This window comes from Lactuca virosa, chromosome 5 (genome assembly GCF_052849685.1).
Source record: "Lactuca virosa cultivar CGN04683 chromosome 5, Lactuca_virosa_CGN04683_v6, whole genome shotgun sequence".
In the NCBI taxonomy this organism is placed as follows: Eukaryota; Viridiplantae; Streptophyta; class Magnoliopsida; order Asterales; family Asteraceae; genus Lactuca; species Lactuca virosa.
The window spans coordinates 335,922,430-335,939,046 of NC_136430.1; the positions used below are offsets into that span (position 1 = coordinate 335,922,430).

General features: G+C 36.7%; 1 protein-coding gene and 1 pseudogene across 2 annotated transcripts; both read left to right on the forward strand.

The window, feature by feature from the left end:
- Positions 1-8,308: 8,308 nt before the first annotated feature.
- Positions 8,309-10,053, forward strand: LOC145113273 (serine/threonine-protein kinase-like protein CCR1; annotated as a pseudogene).
- Positions 10,054-11,409: 1,356 nt separating this feature from the next.
- Positions 11,410-13,216, forward strand: LOC145112881 (NmrA-like negative transcriptional regulator family protein). Of its 2 annotated transcripts, none has more exons than XM_079048998.1 (5): positions 11,410-11,770; positions 11,976-12,110; positions 12,218-12,455; positions 12,540-12,755; positions 12,844-13,216. In XM_079048998.1, exons 1-5 carry the CDS (start codon positions 11,567-11,569, stop codon positions 13,008-13,010), a joined length of 960 nt encoding a protein of 319 aa, XP_078905124.1. In that variant the 5' UTR covers positions 11,410-11,566; the 3' UTR covers positions 13,011-13,216. The 2 variants fall into 2 exon arrangements, with proteins under 2 accessions (XP_078905124.1, XP_078905125.1); XM_079048999.1 differs by having other exon boundaries at positions 11,412-11,770; positions 12,552-12,755.
- The last annotated feature ends 3,401 nt before the right edge of the window (positions 13,217-16,617 follow it).

The following is a 16,617-nucleotide window of genomic DNA, read 5'->3' on the forward strand; positions in this document are numbered from 1 at the left end:
AACCCTACCTCTCGCGGGTATCTCACTACTCCCTCAGTAGACTCCTCAAATACTCATCTAGGTATCTCTCCTAGGTTACTCCTCTACTCAAAGTTCTCTCTAAAGATTCTTGTTAGATACTCTTACTCCGCACATACTCAAAGCACATCACATATAACAATAATTCCTAGGCAAAGGCATCACAAATCAGGCAACTCTAGCCCTAAAATATGAAATACCTAGCCTATCATCTAGCATGCATCACTAATATCTCGTAAATATATCATATCACAATTAAGTAAGGGTATTTTGGGAAATCACCGTTCGGGCTCTGGCTGATTGTACACGCTGCTCCTTCTCGTTTTTCTCTTAGAAACTCTTGCTCGTTTTAGAAAAATCATTTCTTTTGAAATTATTTCTCAAATCCTTAGTTTGAGTCCAAACATACCCGAAGGTGCATCCGAATCCCTCAAACCAAGGCTCTGATACCAACTTGTAACACCGTAAATTTTCAAACAAAATTTTCGTTTTATAAATCACTTAATTCTCATAAACACATTTCACCAAATCCCAATTGTCAAATTATCAAAACACAACTCCATAATTGTTTGATTAAAAATCCAGGATCCACAAAACATAACTCCATCTCAAGTGTGTATACAATCAAGCCGGCGCCTTCCCGCGATCCTGAGAAGTACCTGAAACACATATCACATAACACGGTAAGCACGAAGCGTAGTGACTTCCCCAAAATACCACACACATCACATTAGCCACTCGACGCTAACTCAATACGACCCTCCGGTCAATGTGTCTTAGTGGAGACCCTCCGGTCCCACAACTCGGGTGGACCCTCCGGTCCTAACTCAATAAGCTCATAATAATGATACTCAACATAAATCACAAAGACATAATGCAGGATATCACAACACACAAGTAAGCACATAAGGCACCTCGGCCACTCAAAGATACCACTCATGGTAAGTATAGTGAGAAGACTCACCTCGTAAGTAGGCTAAGAAAATGTGTACTCCTCGAACACAAATCACCAAATCTAGCCTACATGTAACAAGCATCTCTAATTAACACTTAAAGATCACAATTCCAAATAAACTCATGATAGTCCCTCTTCAGCTCCTAGGATGGGTAAAAGACCATTTTACCCCTCCATGGTCTCCATAACTCCTGCCTTGACCAAACCCTAAAGTCAACAAAAGTCAACACTCGAGTCAACTGTCCATGTTGACCTGACTCGCCGAGTGCACCTATGTGACTCGCCGAGTCCCCATTGTTCCTCATAACATCGTGAAAACCCAACTTAACTCGTCGAGTCGTCTCGTCGACTCGCCGAGTTACCCATATCCAGACTCATCGGGGAAAACCCTAGCCGACTCGTCGAGTTAGCTCATCGACTCGTCGAGTCCCTTAAGTCAACTTCTCATTCAGACGTTTTAAGGCAGATCTGCTACTCCAAACTCTAGATCTAGACTCCTAAGGTTTGAATGTCACGTAAAGCTTCGATCTTTACGTGCATGCATGGCATATTTGCTCCATAATGCTACTACAAGCTCCAACTAAGGTGTTTAAGCACAAGAACTCTCTTATGGCTGGATAAAGCTGGGACCTTTGGACTCTATGGACCTCACAAGGTCCAGATCTGAAGTCTAGACCTCCTTATAAGCTCAATGCACTCAAAGTCCCAATAAAAGGTGATAAAATCCCTAACTTCCATAATTCTGAGATCTAACCAATAAGATGAGAAAGGTGTAGGCTTTTTACCTTCCACAGAAGCTCTGGACGAAATAGCACTAGATCCAACAGTTTCCCCTTGCTCCTTGCTGGATAATCTCCTCTTCTCCTTAAAAGATGCACTATAATACTCAAGGATTAGCTCTATAACTCTCTTAGCTCACTACAAATGTTTAGGGTTTCACACAGGGGAGTTAGGCAGCTGGTGAGGTGGAAATGAGAACATAAGTTCTCTTAAATAGACCCCAACCCCAGAAATTAGGGTTTTCATCTCACAAAGCCTACTCGGCGAGTCGGCTCCCTGACTCGTCGAGTCGGTCTTTAAACCCACATGCTCAAACCAACTCTACTCGACGAGTCGAACACCCAACTCGTCGAGTCACTCATTAAAAAAATGAAGTACCTGGGAGTCGGTATGTTATAGATGGCAACTCAGATGAAAGTGTGTCAAAGAATAATCTTTCATGTGAGTTTTCATCGCCCAATAAGTAGTTATTTATTCCTAGATTTTGACGAAATTGTTATTAAACTAACACTTGTTCTTTATAAGGAAATAGTTGTAAAATACACATTTGTTTTGAGCTGTGATATGTACGTATTATGTGTCAATAATTTTGTGAGTTATTATTCATAATATTTGACATTCGTCTCATATACTTTAAGAATTTTGTTCCCAAATAGTACACTGGTTACATATAACTACATATACTACAAAATTTAACATCTCATAATTTCATGCATATTACATTTTTCTCACATAACCTTGTTGTCCAAAAAAAACTAAGAACGAATTTCTACTTGTCGATCGATGATCACCACCATGAAAGATTAATCTTCAACACACTTTCACCTAAGAAATCATCAATCAAAGTATAAATAATAGTTACTTGTTTTTCGGCATAACATCTTTTGGGACTTCGGGAAGGGCTCATTATTCAACCAATGAATAACAAGAACTTTTCTTCTATATCCTACCAACACCAAAGTTGGGCGAATGATGCATACAGTTCATCTTTGAATTTAACCCTCGTTGTTGGTGATAGTTCTGACAATACAAGGTTTCATGTTATACATACAAATACCTAAGGGATCGTCTTCATTTCTCTTGGTTTGGTGATCACTTAAACACAAAATGGGGAGATTCATAAAAAGAAGATTAGTAAAAGGCTACATTTTCATTTTTGCGAACATCTTCATGCTTTTCGAAATATTTATATAAATATATAAAAGCCATGCTTTCATTATTTTTACTTGATTGAAATATATGAGATTGGAACTAGATTCATTTTCATTTTAAGCCGTTTGGATCTTGGATGGTTAGATGGTTGTTAAATGTTATATGTAAATAAATGGGAAAATAACTCTGTAGCACATTAAAGTTTCGTCATTTGTCCGAACATTTGGCATTTCTAATGGCCCAATATCTCATAATCATGAAGGCCCAACTATGGCCCACCTATGGCCTAATTTTCCAAATTGGGCCCAAACCCTCATATGGGCCTTACCCTAAAGCCCATCAAATTATTCTAGTCCATATGATTGTTCTTGAATGGCCCATTATTGGCCCAATCACCAAAGCCCAATAGAAAGGCCCAACTAAAATTAGGGTTTTCACATAAAATGACGATTAGGGTTAAGTGTTTCTCACTTAGCCCATTAAGGACTTAATCCATTAAGTCCATCACTCTACTAGATAAGTCATATGGTGTGATTGGGTGTAATTCACAATTCTATTCCAATGACCCAAATGTGGGTCCCGATAAGTCCAAGGCCCATATATCCAAAATTAGGGTTTTCTAAACCCTAATTAGGGTTTCCAACCCAATCCCAACCCAATAGGCCCAATAGCTAAGTCCTTAGATCCATTAGAGTTTCATTAGGCCCATTAGGGTTTCACTAGGCCCATTAGGGTCTCACTAGTAGGGCACCACCCATTACCACCTCGGGTAGTGGTGGTCAACGACGGCTCGTGGCGGTGGCCACCACCTCACGGTGGTGGTTATGGTGTCTAGTCCATTTTGTCCACGCATCCAAAAGCAACCAAACGCAAGCAAAAGCACACCGCCACCCAACACGGCAGTTGGTGGCGGCAGCCACCACCTCACGGTGGTGGTTAGAGTTTCTTTTCATTATTCCAATTTCTAATTACATTTTACAATGCTAAGTCTCAAATAAACATACACACTCACTAAGATACACACACACGGTGGTACATGGTGGCAGCCACCACCTCACGGTGGTGGTGGTGGCTGTCCTTGCAATTTCCGGCCAAGCTAGGCACACACAGTATGTACAGCCGTAGTAGAAGCACAACTACTCGTCCTTTGCTCGAAAAACGGACCCAAATCACCCACCTGTGGTGACCGGCGACGGCAGTGGTGCAACAGCCGGCAACAGCGACTCTTGGATCAGCATCAGCGGCGGCAAGAGCGGCGGTTTGTGATGTAACAGTGGAAGATGATGGCGGAGGGCAACTGTGACACCCGTCAATTTCTGGTCAAGTCAAGGTCAAATAAAGTCAACGAGTCAAATCGGTAAACTCAAATAGTGCTTGCATGATAGGGCGTACTCGATGTTTACTAATGTACAAACTCTCTATCTTAATACTAAGTGTCACTCGGAATTTCAGAAGTTCAGAAATTCTAACCCCTAAGCGAAGTGAGTGATGCATCGACTCGATAAAGCACTATTATGTACCTCTCGGGGGCGTAAAACACTCATAACAAGGCATAATGGGGTTTACGAACCTTGCCTTACGGGGACAAACACTAATAAAGGCCACCGGCAAAGTCTCTCTCAATCTCTCTCACTCTATCTCTCTCTATCCCAAATCTCTCCCAAATCTCTCTTAAAATTCCTCTTAACTTTTGATAATCACTCGGGGCATCCCGACCCTTAACTTAGTCAAAAACCACTCGAAACGGGAAGATTAATTGAAAAACAGCAGTATAGGGCCGAAGCCCCCTTAGGACCGAAGCCCCACCCTTGGAACCGAACCCTCTTAGGACCGAACCCAGCATAGAACCGAACCTTCGGTCCGAGATCCATTCCTGCCTTCGGTTCAGACTATCCTCGGTTCAACTCATCTTTGGTTCAGCCACTTTCGGTTCCATCCACTTTCGGTCCCTAGCCTCACAAACCGAACCCTCGCAACCGAACCTCTAACCTCGCAGATTCGCCTCTTCTTCCCGGTTTTCGACCACTTTCGCTTTTTAAGCTCCTTTTTGATGATTTTGACGGGGGATTTTCACCCAAACTCATATTTTAACATATTAGACCCCATACATTCATATTTTAAACATATTTTGGGGAAATCTTTACTATAGATAATATCTTTTGAACAAGGTATTATCTAAGGGTGGTTGACTTTTCCAAGAAGCTATGACACCCTACCCACTTTATGTCACTATTCACACTTTACCTAGTCAAATCATTGTCCTTTTCTACACATCCCCAACACTCCATCAGATTTCTTACACCAAATCTACCTAAAAGATTCATATTACTCACACTTCCCAAAGGATTCATCTACCACAATCTTAAATCAAATATTCTCTCTCTCTCTCTCTCTCTCTCTCTCTCTCTCTCTCTTTCTTCTCATTTACTCCCTCTCTAGAAACAAGAGCTCCAGGAAGTCACGAGTTCTTCCCCCACATTTGGTAAGTTCTTCATTTCCACTCTTGAATATTCTACACTCCTTCACTCAAATCATGGATTTCTTATACAAATATCGTCATATTTGTTCTTAGGATCTTCAAATCCTTAAGCATTCCCCAAGTGTTCTTGACTTGGAAACCTCTTTTCTTCAACATCCATATCAGGGAATCACTCAAGGTGAGTTCATAACCCTACATTTTTATGTTTTCTTCAAGTTTTAGGGGGGAGGGGGGGGAATACAAGTTACAACACCCAAAACATATTCTAAACTAAATCAACAGCTTTCAACAGAAAAGTTATAGTCTATTCACGAACTGTTTTGACCATCTTAAACGTTATATTTTTAAAAACTGTTTAATATGAATTTAGTTCAGGTTTATACCTTTCTAATGACTACTTTCACACGTTCATACGATTTTTCTACAATTTATGGCGATTTTTACAAAACTGCCTATCACTTCAAAAATGATTTCGGACCATCCTGTGAAGATGGACATTTTCACACTGGTTAGGGACCATTAAAAATCAAAATAACAATTATGAACAAACTAGACACATTTTCTAAACTCTCAGAGTTTGCGGATCTAGTTTTCGACTTACAATGATTTTTCTACAATTTTCCTAAAAACAGTGACATAAATATTATAACTAATAAAAACAGTCTACAAGTTTATTAACACTTTGTAACATGTTGAGCAAAGTGTACAACCAAGTTTAGCTACATATTGAGTGTATTTCATGTTAGTTTACTGTCACGTAATAGAGTTAGTTATTCATAAGGGTTTTCATCCACTACAAACATGTATGATAAACTATAATAGGTATAGTTTATGGTACGATAATACTACGAACATACTAAGGGAGGCACACTTATAATGAACTATATTAGGTATAGTTTATAGTACAATAACACTACAAACATACTAAGGAAGGTACACATATGATAAACTATAATAGGCATAGTTTATGGTGCATTAACACTATGAACATACTAAGGAAGGTTTCACTCACTCTACACGTAAACTCGTTAAATCCGGTTGTGAGACACTACTTCATTGTACTCTTAGGGTACTGTTTAAAGTCTTGTATTATAACCATAATATCTTGTAGGGAGAGTGTGATACTTGTGTATAGATCTATATTGGGGCTGACAATCCTGCACCCTAAGTTGCTTACAATAGCTAGACCGGGAGGTCTGGGGTGACAAATGTCAAAACATTCCGACTTCTGAAAAACGTCGTAACAGGCTTACTATGTCAATTGCACAGTTATAATAACTCATATAGGGAAACAACAACACATATAGTTTACGGGAATTTTTACATTTCAAAAAGGGTTTTCACTCACTCTACACGTAAACTCGTTAAATTCGGTTGTGATACACTACTTCATTGTACTCTTAGAGTACTGTTTAAAGTCCTGTATTATAACCATAATCTCTTATAGGGAAAGCATGATACTTGTGTATAGATCTATATTGGGACTGACAATCTCGCACCCTAAGTTGCTTACAATAGCTAGACCAGCAGGTCTGGGGTGACAAATGTCAAAACATTCCGACGCCTGAAGAACGTCGTAACAGGCTTACTATGTCAATTGCATGGTTATAATAACTCACATAGGGAAACAACGACACATATAGTTTATGGGAGTTCCTACATTCATAAGGGTTTTATTCATTTAAAACTGCACTTACTATCATAAGTATGGAAGATACTTGTACAATTCGGTCTTTGATCTCTAAGACTACAACTCATTCTATAAGGAAAATATGAGATTTTTCTTGAACATACAATACATTTACAAAGAAAGAAGGTCTAATTATGTACTACTGAAGTATACTATTTCCAAGAATAAACATTCACTCTTATCGGTCTTAGGGTAGTTAAGACTACATATCGTCTAGAATGGTTAGATTCCATCCATAATTGTTATGTGAATACGGCAGGGTTATATAAAATTTAGACACGATCGACTTGGAAATGGTTGGGTCCGCCTTAAATCATGTTCCTTGTGTGGTTGTGGGCTTAGGGCAGACCCATTATATTTGACGGTTTATTCGATCTCGATTTTTATATAATTTTATACATTGGGGGATTATAGATGGAATCTATAGGACTTTCTAGGAGTACACTATTTTATGACACAGAAACTTACATAACTGGAGCAACTTTTACCCGAGAGCATGCATACATAAGGGCGGTATCATTATAAAACTACATTACACTGTTTTTCAAGGACAAAACAACTTTCATATCGGAAATCATGCATTCAAATGGTTTTTATACAGATTAAAATCTACGTAAATATTACTGCTTAAGAATACGTTAACATTTACTTATTTTGGTCCGAATAGACTAAGACTACATCCCATTTTACTAAGAAAATATAGGATTTTCTGGAGAAACATACGAACATTTTTAAGGAACAAAGAACTATTTTATAAAACAAAATAGTTATAACTCACCAACTTAAATGTTGACGCTCTTTCAAAATTACTTGTATTCTCAGGAAACCAGTAGGCAGGTACCCGCACAGGTTTTTAAGAAGATGGAGCATGATAGCTTCTAGTCTTAGTTTTTACTATATGCATTTAGAGTCATTCAAGCTATGTTTCGAATACAATGTAAACGCTATATATTCAATACAATGGTTGTTGTTGCTTTGATTACTATTATTCATTTGTGATGATATTGTTCATGACGTCCTCCGCCCCCGAACGTTTCCGCCGTATCGGTTTGGGGGTGTGACAGCAACCGGAGCGGCTAGCATGAACCGTATAGACGGCGACGGACACAAGAAGGCGGGCAGCAGCCCTAGCGGCCACGGCGGTCCTATCTGCCGGTTATCGTCATCGCCGGCAGTGGATGCAAAGATCGGAGAACGGGAGAGAGTTGGGTGGCGGTAACGGAAGGCATCACGTATGGCGGTCCTCTCTCGGCTGTTCTCGGCGTCAGGCAATGGAATGGTAGCAGCGGTGTTGACAGCGACAGCAGCTCACGGTGGGGACGACGGTCTTTCCGACTCCAACAACTGTGGCAGCGCCGGTGGTGAAGGGCGGCGCCGGTGAGGGAGGTATAAAGTGGTGGAGGTGACAGCTGTAGATTGCTTTATTAGGGTTAGGGTTTATCGGGTGAAGGGTTTTATACCCCGAGCCCCATACAATTTATCCCATAATGCCACCTTTGGCCCCTCCCCTCCCTTTTTCTTTCAAAGTAGGTCCGAAATTTACCCTTTCAGCCCCCAACATTAAAATCCTCTTCAATTCAGGCCCAATCTTTTACCAAACAGCCCCCCACTTTGAGAATCTTTTGCAAAACAAATCCAGAAATTACTGTTTTAACCCCCAAAACCTCAATTACGACATATTCAGCCCTTCCTTCTCTTTTCCTTTCAAATTAAATACCAATTTGCCCAAATAGCCCCTCCTCTACACAATATTTTCACTATAAGCCCACGGACTACAAAACGAGCCCGCCTGATTATCCTTAGCCATATGTTCAAGTATTCTTTCCACTACGAACCCCGAAAGCACTCTTTAGTCCTTCTAAACAAATTATAATGCCAAATTACACACTTTTTCACCAGGCTCATTATTTAATTATATTCATATATCGGAATAAAATAATACTTAAAACACATCTTCAGCTCTTAGGTTTTGACTTGGAAACAGGGTGTTACACGTTATCTCGACCCTTTCTAATAAACTTATATATTTGGTCCTTAAAAAACCCACCACTGTACACCTATTCTTGTACACCGACTCTCTTTATCTCTTCCTTCTTTGTGAGCTGCTAAGCCTTAAGCCCTTCCCATCCCCATCGTCGGCAACTCAATCCACAGGGACTTCATTTGTCTCATTAGCAATCAGTGCTCGAATTTTTGGAGGAATCAGAATAGATAATCACGCGATTTAGTTTTGGGGGAATGTAAACTCCTCATCTGATTCGATCATGTGTAGGATTCGAGAAGATGATATTGTTCTCTATTATTGGTCACAAACCCTTCTTCTCCATCTAACCTCGATCATCCATTACAATTATGAGTCCAGATTTATGCACTCCCGGATCTTGTGGCCCAAAGAACTTCACTTTCAACATGAGTCTTCTTCACGAACCAGATTTAATGATTTACATATTTGTTCTCCATGTGGATTCAACTGCTCAAATGGCTTGTTCCCCTCGAGTTCATGTACTCAAAACGACAATAGAGTGCGCACTTCATGTTCCCTTCGTCAAAACAGTTCTGGTTGGGAAATCTGTAACTTGAAGCCTCAACAACATTAAGATCACCGATTACATCAGTTACACAAAATTGATAATCATAATCGGTTCATGCATTTTTGGATTCTTGTTAAAAAGGGTAAGCAAAAGAAGCAGTTTTTTCGGGAGAGAAAGAAACCAACGCATCGGTATCATGCCGTTGTCAGTCTCCGTCGCACCATGTCCAGGTCTTGCTCAAGTTTTTCGACTTTCAAAGCTCAAAGACACCACAAAATCACCGTTGAACTGGCCGATCCGGTTAAAAATCATGATGGAAGCTGTAAAAGCTCTTACATTTCTCCACATTGAAATCAACCCTCTGACAACTCATCATGGCGTGAAAAGTTCTAATATTCTCCTAGATTCTGATTGGGGGTGCGTAGCTAGGTTCATTCGAACAAGATGATTGAAAATATGGAGACTGCTTCAATGTGGGAGACTTGGAACACATAAATGATTAGGATTTAGTTAAATTTGAAAAGAAATTGAGAGAAGGAATTGTGAATGAATAGTTACTATAACAGACTTGGATTTTGGAGGTTACACAGTAAGAGATCGGTGGCAGTTCTTTGGTGGAGAGAATTTCCAATGAACACAGTCGGAAGAAAGAAGAAAAGGAACAGTTATCTTGGGAAGAGAAAAAGATAACAAGAGGATATGGGTAACATGTTCATGAAAGAAGAAAGAGAAGGAGATGAGCTGGAAGCTTCCCATACACATGACACACATTACAGTACAAAACAATAAAGAAAAATTAATTACTAATGCCACATCAGATTTTGTTACCGCGTAAACCTGTTAATGTTTCGTAAAATGGTTTAATTAATAGGTCAATAACAAGTTTAATGGCCTATTGCACAAAAAAATAACTTTAGTGACTAAATCGGATAATTAACAAACTTTAATATGCTACGGTGTCATTTTCCTTAAATAAATATGTATGTTTTTTTAGTTCGTCTGGAGGACAAACATGTTTTATTTTAGTTAATATACCACTGAATAAAACTTATTGAATGTTTATATATATATATATATATATATATATATATATATATATATATATATATATATTAAATAAAATTAAATATCTAGAAAATCTAAACAAAAATCTACTCTAATAAATAAAGGTTTTTTTTTGTTACAATAAATGTAGTTTAATGTAATAATTACAATAAATGTCATTTTGTGGTTATTTTGAATTAATTTTTTTTTCCACATTTCATTTTATGAGTTTTTCTATTTTAATAAATTTCACATAATAGTTTAATGTAATAATTACAATAAATGTAGTAATAAATGAATATCAATTTCATTAATGAACTTACCTTTTTATTTCAAAATTTCTAAATTAAAGCTATTTAGTTTATTTTGTTTATTTATTTAAATTTAAAAGATAAAAAAATCAACTTTAACAATTCATTATTTTTCTTATTTTCTTATTGATCCAAAGTTCTTAAATATTTAAGCCTTTATATATATTTTTTTAATTAATTCATGTAATACATGAGTCTTACACCTGATAACGAAATAAAATGTTAAATTTACGTTATCGTACACCAAATCAGTTATCGTACACCAAACCAGATCAAAATTGTTGTTACTTTATACTTTAACATATTTAGTTTCATGGCATTAATATTTAACTTATAAAAATGGTAGTTTTTTTTCAAATAAGTAGGGTACAAATTACATAAATAGTACAACAACGAGGTTTGTATTTCACTAGTGCTTTTAATACTCGCAGCTAACACCATAACACATGTGAAGATGTTTTAGACTCTTCCAAGATATTTTAATATTTTTGTACACACATTATTTTATAAATCCCAAGGTACAGCACACGCCACCCGCCACCTGGACTCGCCGTGGTCAGCCGTAAACGGTGGTTAGTGTACCGATTTCCGATACTATCACAAGAAATGGAACAATCAGCGGAAGTGAAGAAGAAAAAATCTTCTGTACTGACAGTAGGAGTAACCGGTAGATTAGGTTTTGAACTTGCAAACGCTAGCCTCGAAGCATCTCATCCTACATATTGCCTCGTCAGATCCACCAGTTTCTCCGACCCCGAAAAGTCCCGCAAACTTCAAATTCTCATCGATTCCGGCGCCATTATCCTCGAGGTAAGTTCTAGCACCACCGCTATTGACGAAATTCCCAATTTTGATAGCCTCACCATTGTTGATTGTCGCCAATTGCAATTACATTGTCCATTCAGTTAGTACTCTTTGTTATCGATTTTGAAGTTGAAATTTTGTCAATGGAAGGTGATTTTGTAGAAAATAGAATTTATGGAAATGCGAATGATGTTGGTTGGGTGAATTCTAGGGTTCATTGCATGATGAAGGAAGCCTCATCGAAGCGATTAAGCAAGTGAAGGTTGTGATATGCGCAGTTAACTCGAAACAGGTCCTTGATCAGAAGCCTCTCATTTCCGCCATTAAGAAAGCTGGATGCATTGAGGTCATGTTCCTTTAAATTTCTTGCTCTATCCATTATAAAGTTTCATCATAGAAAAAGCAAAATAAGCAATTGCCTCCACATTTTACTGAAACACATAATCCTTGTAGAGATTTATCCCTTCAGAATTCGGATTAGATCCTGATAAAACTCATATATCCGACATGGATCAAGGCTTTTATTCAAGAAAAGCAGAAATTCGACGACTTATAGAAGCTCAAGGCATTCCATACACCTTCATATCGTGTAACTTTTTCATGAGTTACTTGCTTCCTTCTCTAGTTCAACCCGGCTTGAAAGCTCCTCCCAGAGATAAAATCACCATATTTGGAAATGGAAATGTCAAAGGTAAGTTTGTTAAATCATGATAGAAATTATCAGTATCCCAAAACAAAAAAATAAAATAAAAAAGAATGACACTGAACTTTTTAGAAAAAATTGTAGGTGTGTTTATGAAAGTAACAGACGTTGCTAAATTCACAATTAGTACAATGGACGATCCACGAACTCTAAATAAGGTGTTATATTTAAGACCACAAGGGAATATGTACTCCATGAATGAACTTGCTGAGATTTGGGAAGGGAAGATTAGGAAGAAGCTAGAAAAGATTTATGTAAAGGAAGAAGATCTTTTAAAAAAGATTAAAGGTATAATAATATAATAAAACGAAACATTTGTGAAAGTACATTACTATAATTGACATCATAGACTTGATAAAAATTGTTTGATTTTCAGAAACTCCATATCCGGATAACATGGAAATGGTATTTATTTATGCGACATTTGTGAAGGGGTTTCAAACGTGTTTTCAAGTGGAGGAATGTGGAGGTGTGGAAGGGTCGGTGTTGTATCCTAATTTGAAGTACACTACCATAAGTCAGTATTTAGATACCCTATTATGATCTTGGGGGATTTATTTATTAATTTGTTGGTAGAACTGAAGTGTGTGATAATTATTAACCATATCTAGTGTCTTTTTGAGTTTTTGTTTTTATTAACTATAAGTTAGTAGTCTTCGAAGTTTGAAGCCCATGTTTGAGTGTTATTTATTTTTGTTTCCATTTTTTTTTGGAAAAATAATACCAACTGATGACAAAGTTTCGGGGTTTCTTGGATTTGTTTTTTATATGATTGTTGATTCTTGCGATTTTAAATGACAGGTAATTAGTTTTTAGTATTTATGTAAGTGATTGTTTGGGGATTAGATAATACATTTTTTATAATCATTTTAGGACTCTGTGCAAACCCTGCAATAACACTTATTGTTCAAGGTAAAACAAAAATTACTACATTATTATTTTATTAGAAGAGATATATTATTAATATTATAGATTTATAGATGATATTTTGGGCGTGTTCGTCGTGCAGTTTTTGAGAGTTTATAGCTTCTAACTTTTAAGAAAAAACTCGAAGAAAACAAAAACTTTTGTTCGGAAGCATGAGCTTTTAGCTTTTGGGTTAAACAAAAAGGTTCAAATCCAATAGCTACTTCAAGTAGCGTTGGTCTTTTAGGCCTCGTTTGTTTTTCTACAAAAGTACTTTTTGAGCACTTTTTCCTTCTGGCGGGTAGATGTTTCTCAAGTGCACGTCTTCTTCCGCAAACATGGAAAAAGACAAAAGACATTTAACCACTTCCAAAACAAACAACACCTTAGATTTTAACAAATTGGCTTAAATACTTTTTAAAATAAATAAATTATATTCATACTTTTGGTAATTTTTTTATACGATTATATATAAATATATTTTAACAATTATGATGTTTTTATTTGAAACAAAATATATTTTATACAATTAAATATAAAAATAGTTTAATGTATGATGTTTTTATTTGAAAAAATCGTATCAATGGATTTTGTAATTTATTAATCTTTATCTATCAAACAAATTAACATTTACTATATAAACTTATAAATTAAAATTAATACCATACAATAATATTGTTTCCTTTAGAAGACGTAACATTTGTAATATGTAAAAAATGTTTGGCCCGAGTTGTTACAAAATTGAAAAATCTTATTCATTTTATTTAAAAAAAACCATCATTACTAGTATGCATAAAAAAGTTTTTACCAATTGAGAAGGTTAATAGCACTTGGCATTAAAATTTGGATGGTTTTTAACTTTTGATAACTATAGTTTAGAAAAAATAATTTATCATCATTATATTTCGATAAATCTTCAAAAATGGTTCATATGGTTTCCAAAAAAATCGAGTTCAGTCCTTAACTTTTTAGGTCATCAACGTTGGTCCCCAACGTTTCAAAACTTTTAAAGGATGGTCCTTAACCCTAACTTTGTTGTTTTTTTCTGTTAAATCCATTTTGATGACGACCAAATAGTCTTTTGAATACCATAGGGACCATTTATGAAGTTTTACATAAATAAACTCTACCCCAACCCCACCTACCTATAAAAGCCAATCTATTATCTGGACCAATGGAATAGCTTTCTTTCACACCACCATCTTAAGAGTCTATAGATGAACTCATTGGTTCACTAACGGATGCATCATTCGATTTTACAAAGAAGTAAGGACATAGTCAGCTCCTCTGTACAATATGATAATGCTTTCAGACCTCCACACAACCAAACCCCCAAATATAGATCTATAACTGGAGCAATAATATCCATGTATGCATCTTGTTTGGTGAATATTCTTCGTAATGATTTCATTAAACAAAGGAGAATATATATATATATATATATATATATATATATATATATATATATATATATATATATATATATATATATATATATATATATATATATATATAGAGTACAACGGGATTAGGAACTAATACAAATGGACTATCTAATGGGCTATAATACAATACAATGCAAGATACACAAAATACACTAATAACCCCCCACAGTGTGAGCGGTTGGAGCATTCCGGATGCTCAAACTATTCCTAAAATCCGTGAATAAGGAGGTAAGCAGCCCTTTAGTGAATATATCAACACACTGAAGGGTAGAGGGCACATGAAGAACACGGACTTGACTGGTAGCGACTTTGTCTTGAACAAAGTGGATGTCAATTTCAATGTGTTTCGTCCTTTGATGTTGAACCAAATTTATGGAAAGATAACAACGCTGCCATTGTCACAATACATAATAGTAGCTTTCAGAATGGGGATATGTAATTCACACAAAAGATTTCGAAGCCAACAAGTCTCCGCAACCACATTGGCGACACCGCGGTATTCAACTTTCGTACTAGATCGTGATACGGTTGGTTGGCATTTGGAAGACCAGGAGACCAAGTTGTCGCCTAAGAAGACACAATATCCACTAGTAGATCTTCGAGAAGAAGGGCGTCCACCCCAATCTGCATCTGAATAGGCAATAAGATCAGTGGATGAAGAGTGATGTAGCTGGAGGCCGAGATCTAAGGAACTACGTATGTAACGTAAAATGTGTTGGATTGGATGTCTAAGCCCATAACTATTATTGGTATGTACTCGAACCGAGAGTAGCATGGTCCATTTGGGTTGCATAACATCAGGACAATTTGTTAGGATGAACTCTTGAGAGAAGGTTATATATGATTTATTAATATATTATAAGTTCTAATATATTAATATGAAATCATATGTTTTAATTAGTGTTGATCAAGAATTAATTTGGAATTAATTTAGTGATCAAAAGAGACTAATTAAATCTATGAGGACTAATTATGATAATTAGTTATATTTATATGTGTTGGGCTTATGATCCATGTTGGACCAAGTTTATGTATGGATACATAAAGAGCTAGGCCACATGAACCATGGATCATAATACCCATGGGTTTGGATTTGGGTTATACCCATGACCCTTGGAATCCTATATATAAATACATCACTCCATAGCCAAAATCGTGACTAGTAGTTCTTGGAGCTCATGGAGTTGATTTTGGTGTGGATGGAATTCTCTCTCAAGAGCCACCTTTGTCCTAGGTGAGTTGTGAGCCATTTGAGGCATTCATACTTTTGGTGCTAAGCTCTTAAGGCCAAATACATCAAGACTTCAAGTTACATAAAATGTATGTTACCCTAACTAGTATCTTGTATGGTATTTGTCAATTGCATGCTAGTTATAGGCTTAATACCTTGGAAACATCATTGCATGTATAATTAGTGAAAACATAGATCCAAGGTATTTAGGGTTGCATGTGCACCATAGGATGTTGTAGCATAGAAAACCCAACAGTGGTATCAGAGACAAGGCTTGTTTTCAATTATACTTGATGCAAATTGCTGAAAAATTGATTTTTTTTGCTGTCTGGACAGGGGACTCGACGAGTCCATTGAGGGACTCGACGATTCCATGTGTAATCTCATCCAACTCGTCGAGTTGGTTCTTGCACTCGGCGAGTTGTAGCCCCTGACAACATATATTCGAGTTTTTTTGGCCTGTTTTGGATTAGAATCATTACCACAAAGTGTTTTTGTTCATAAAATTTGATTTTGATGTTATGGTAATGTTTATTCTCATCCAAATAAAGGATAATTGTCAAATTTT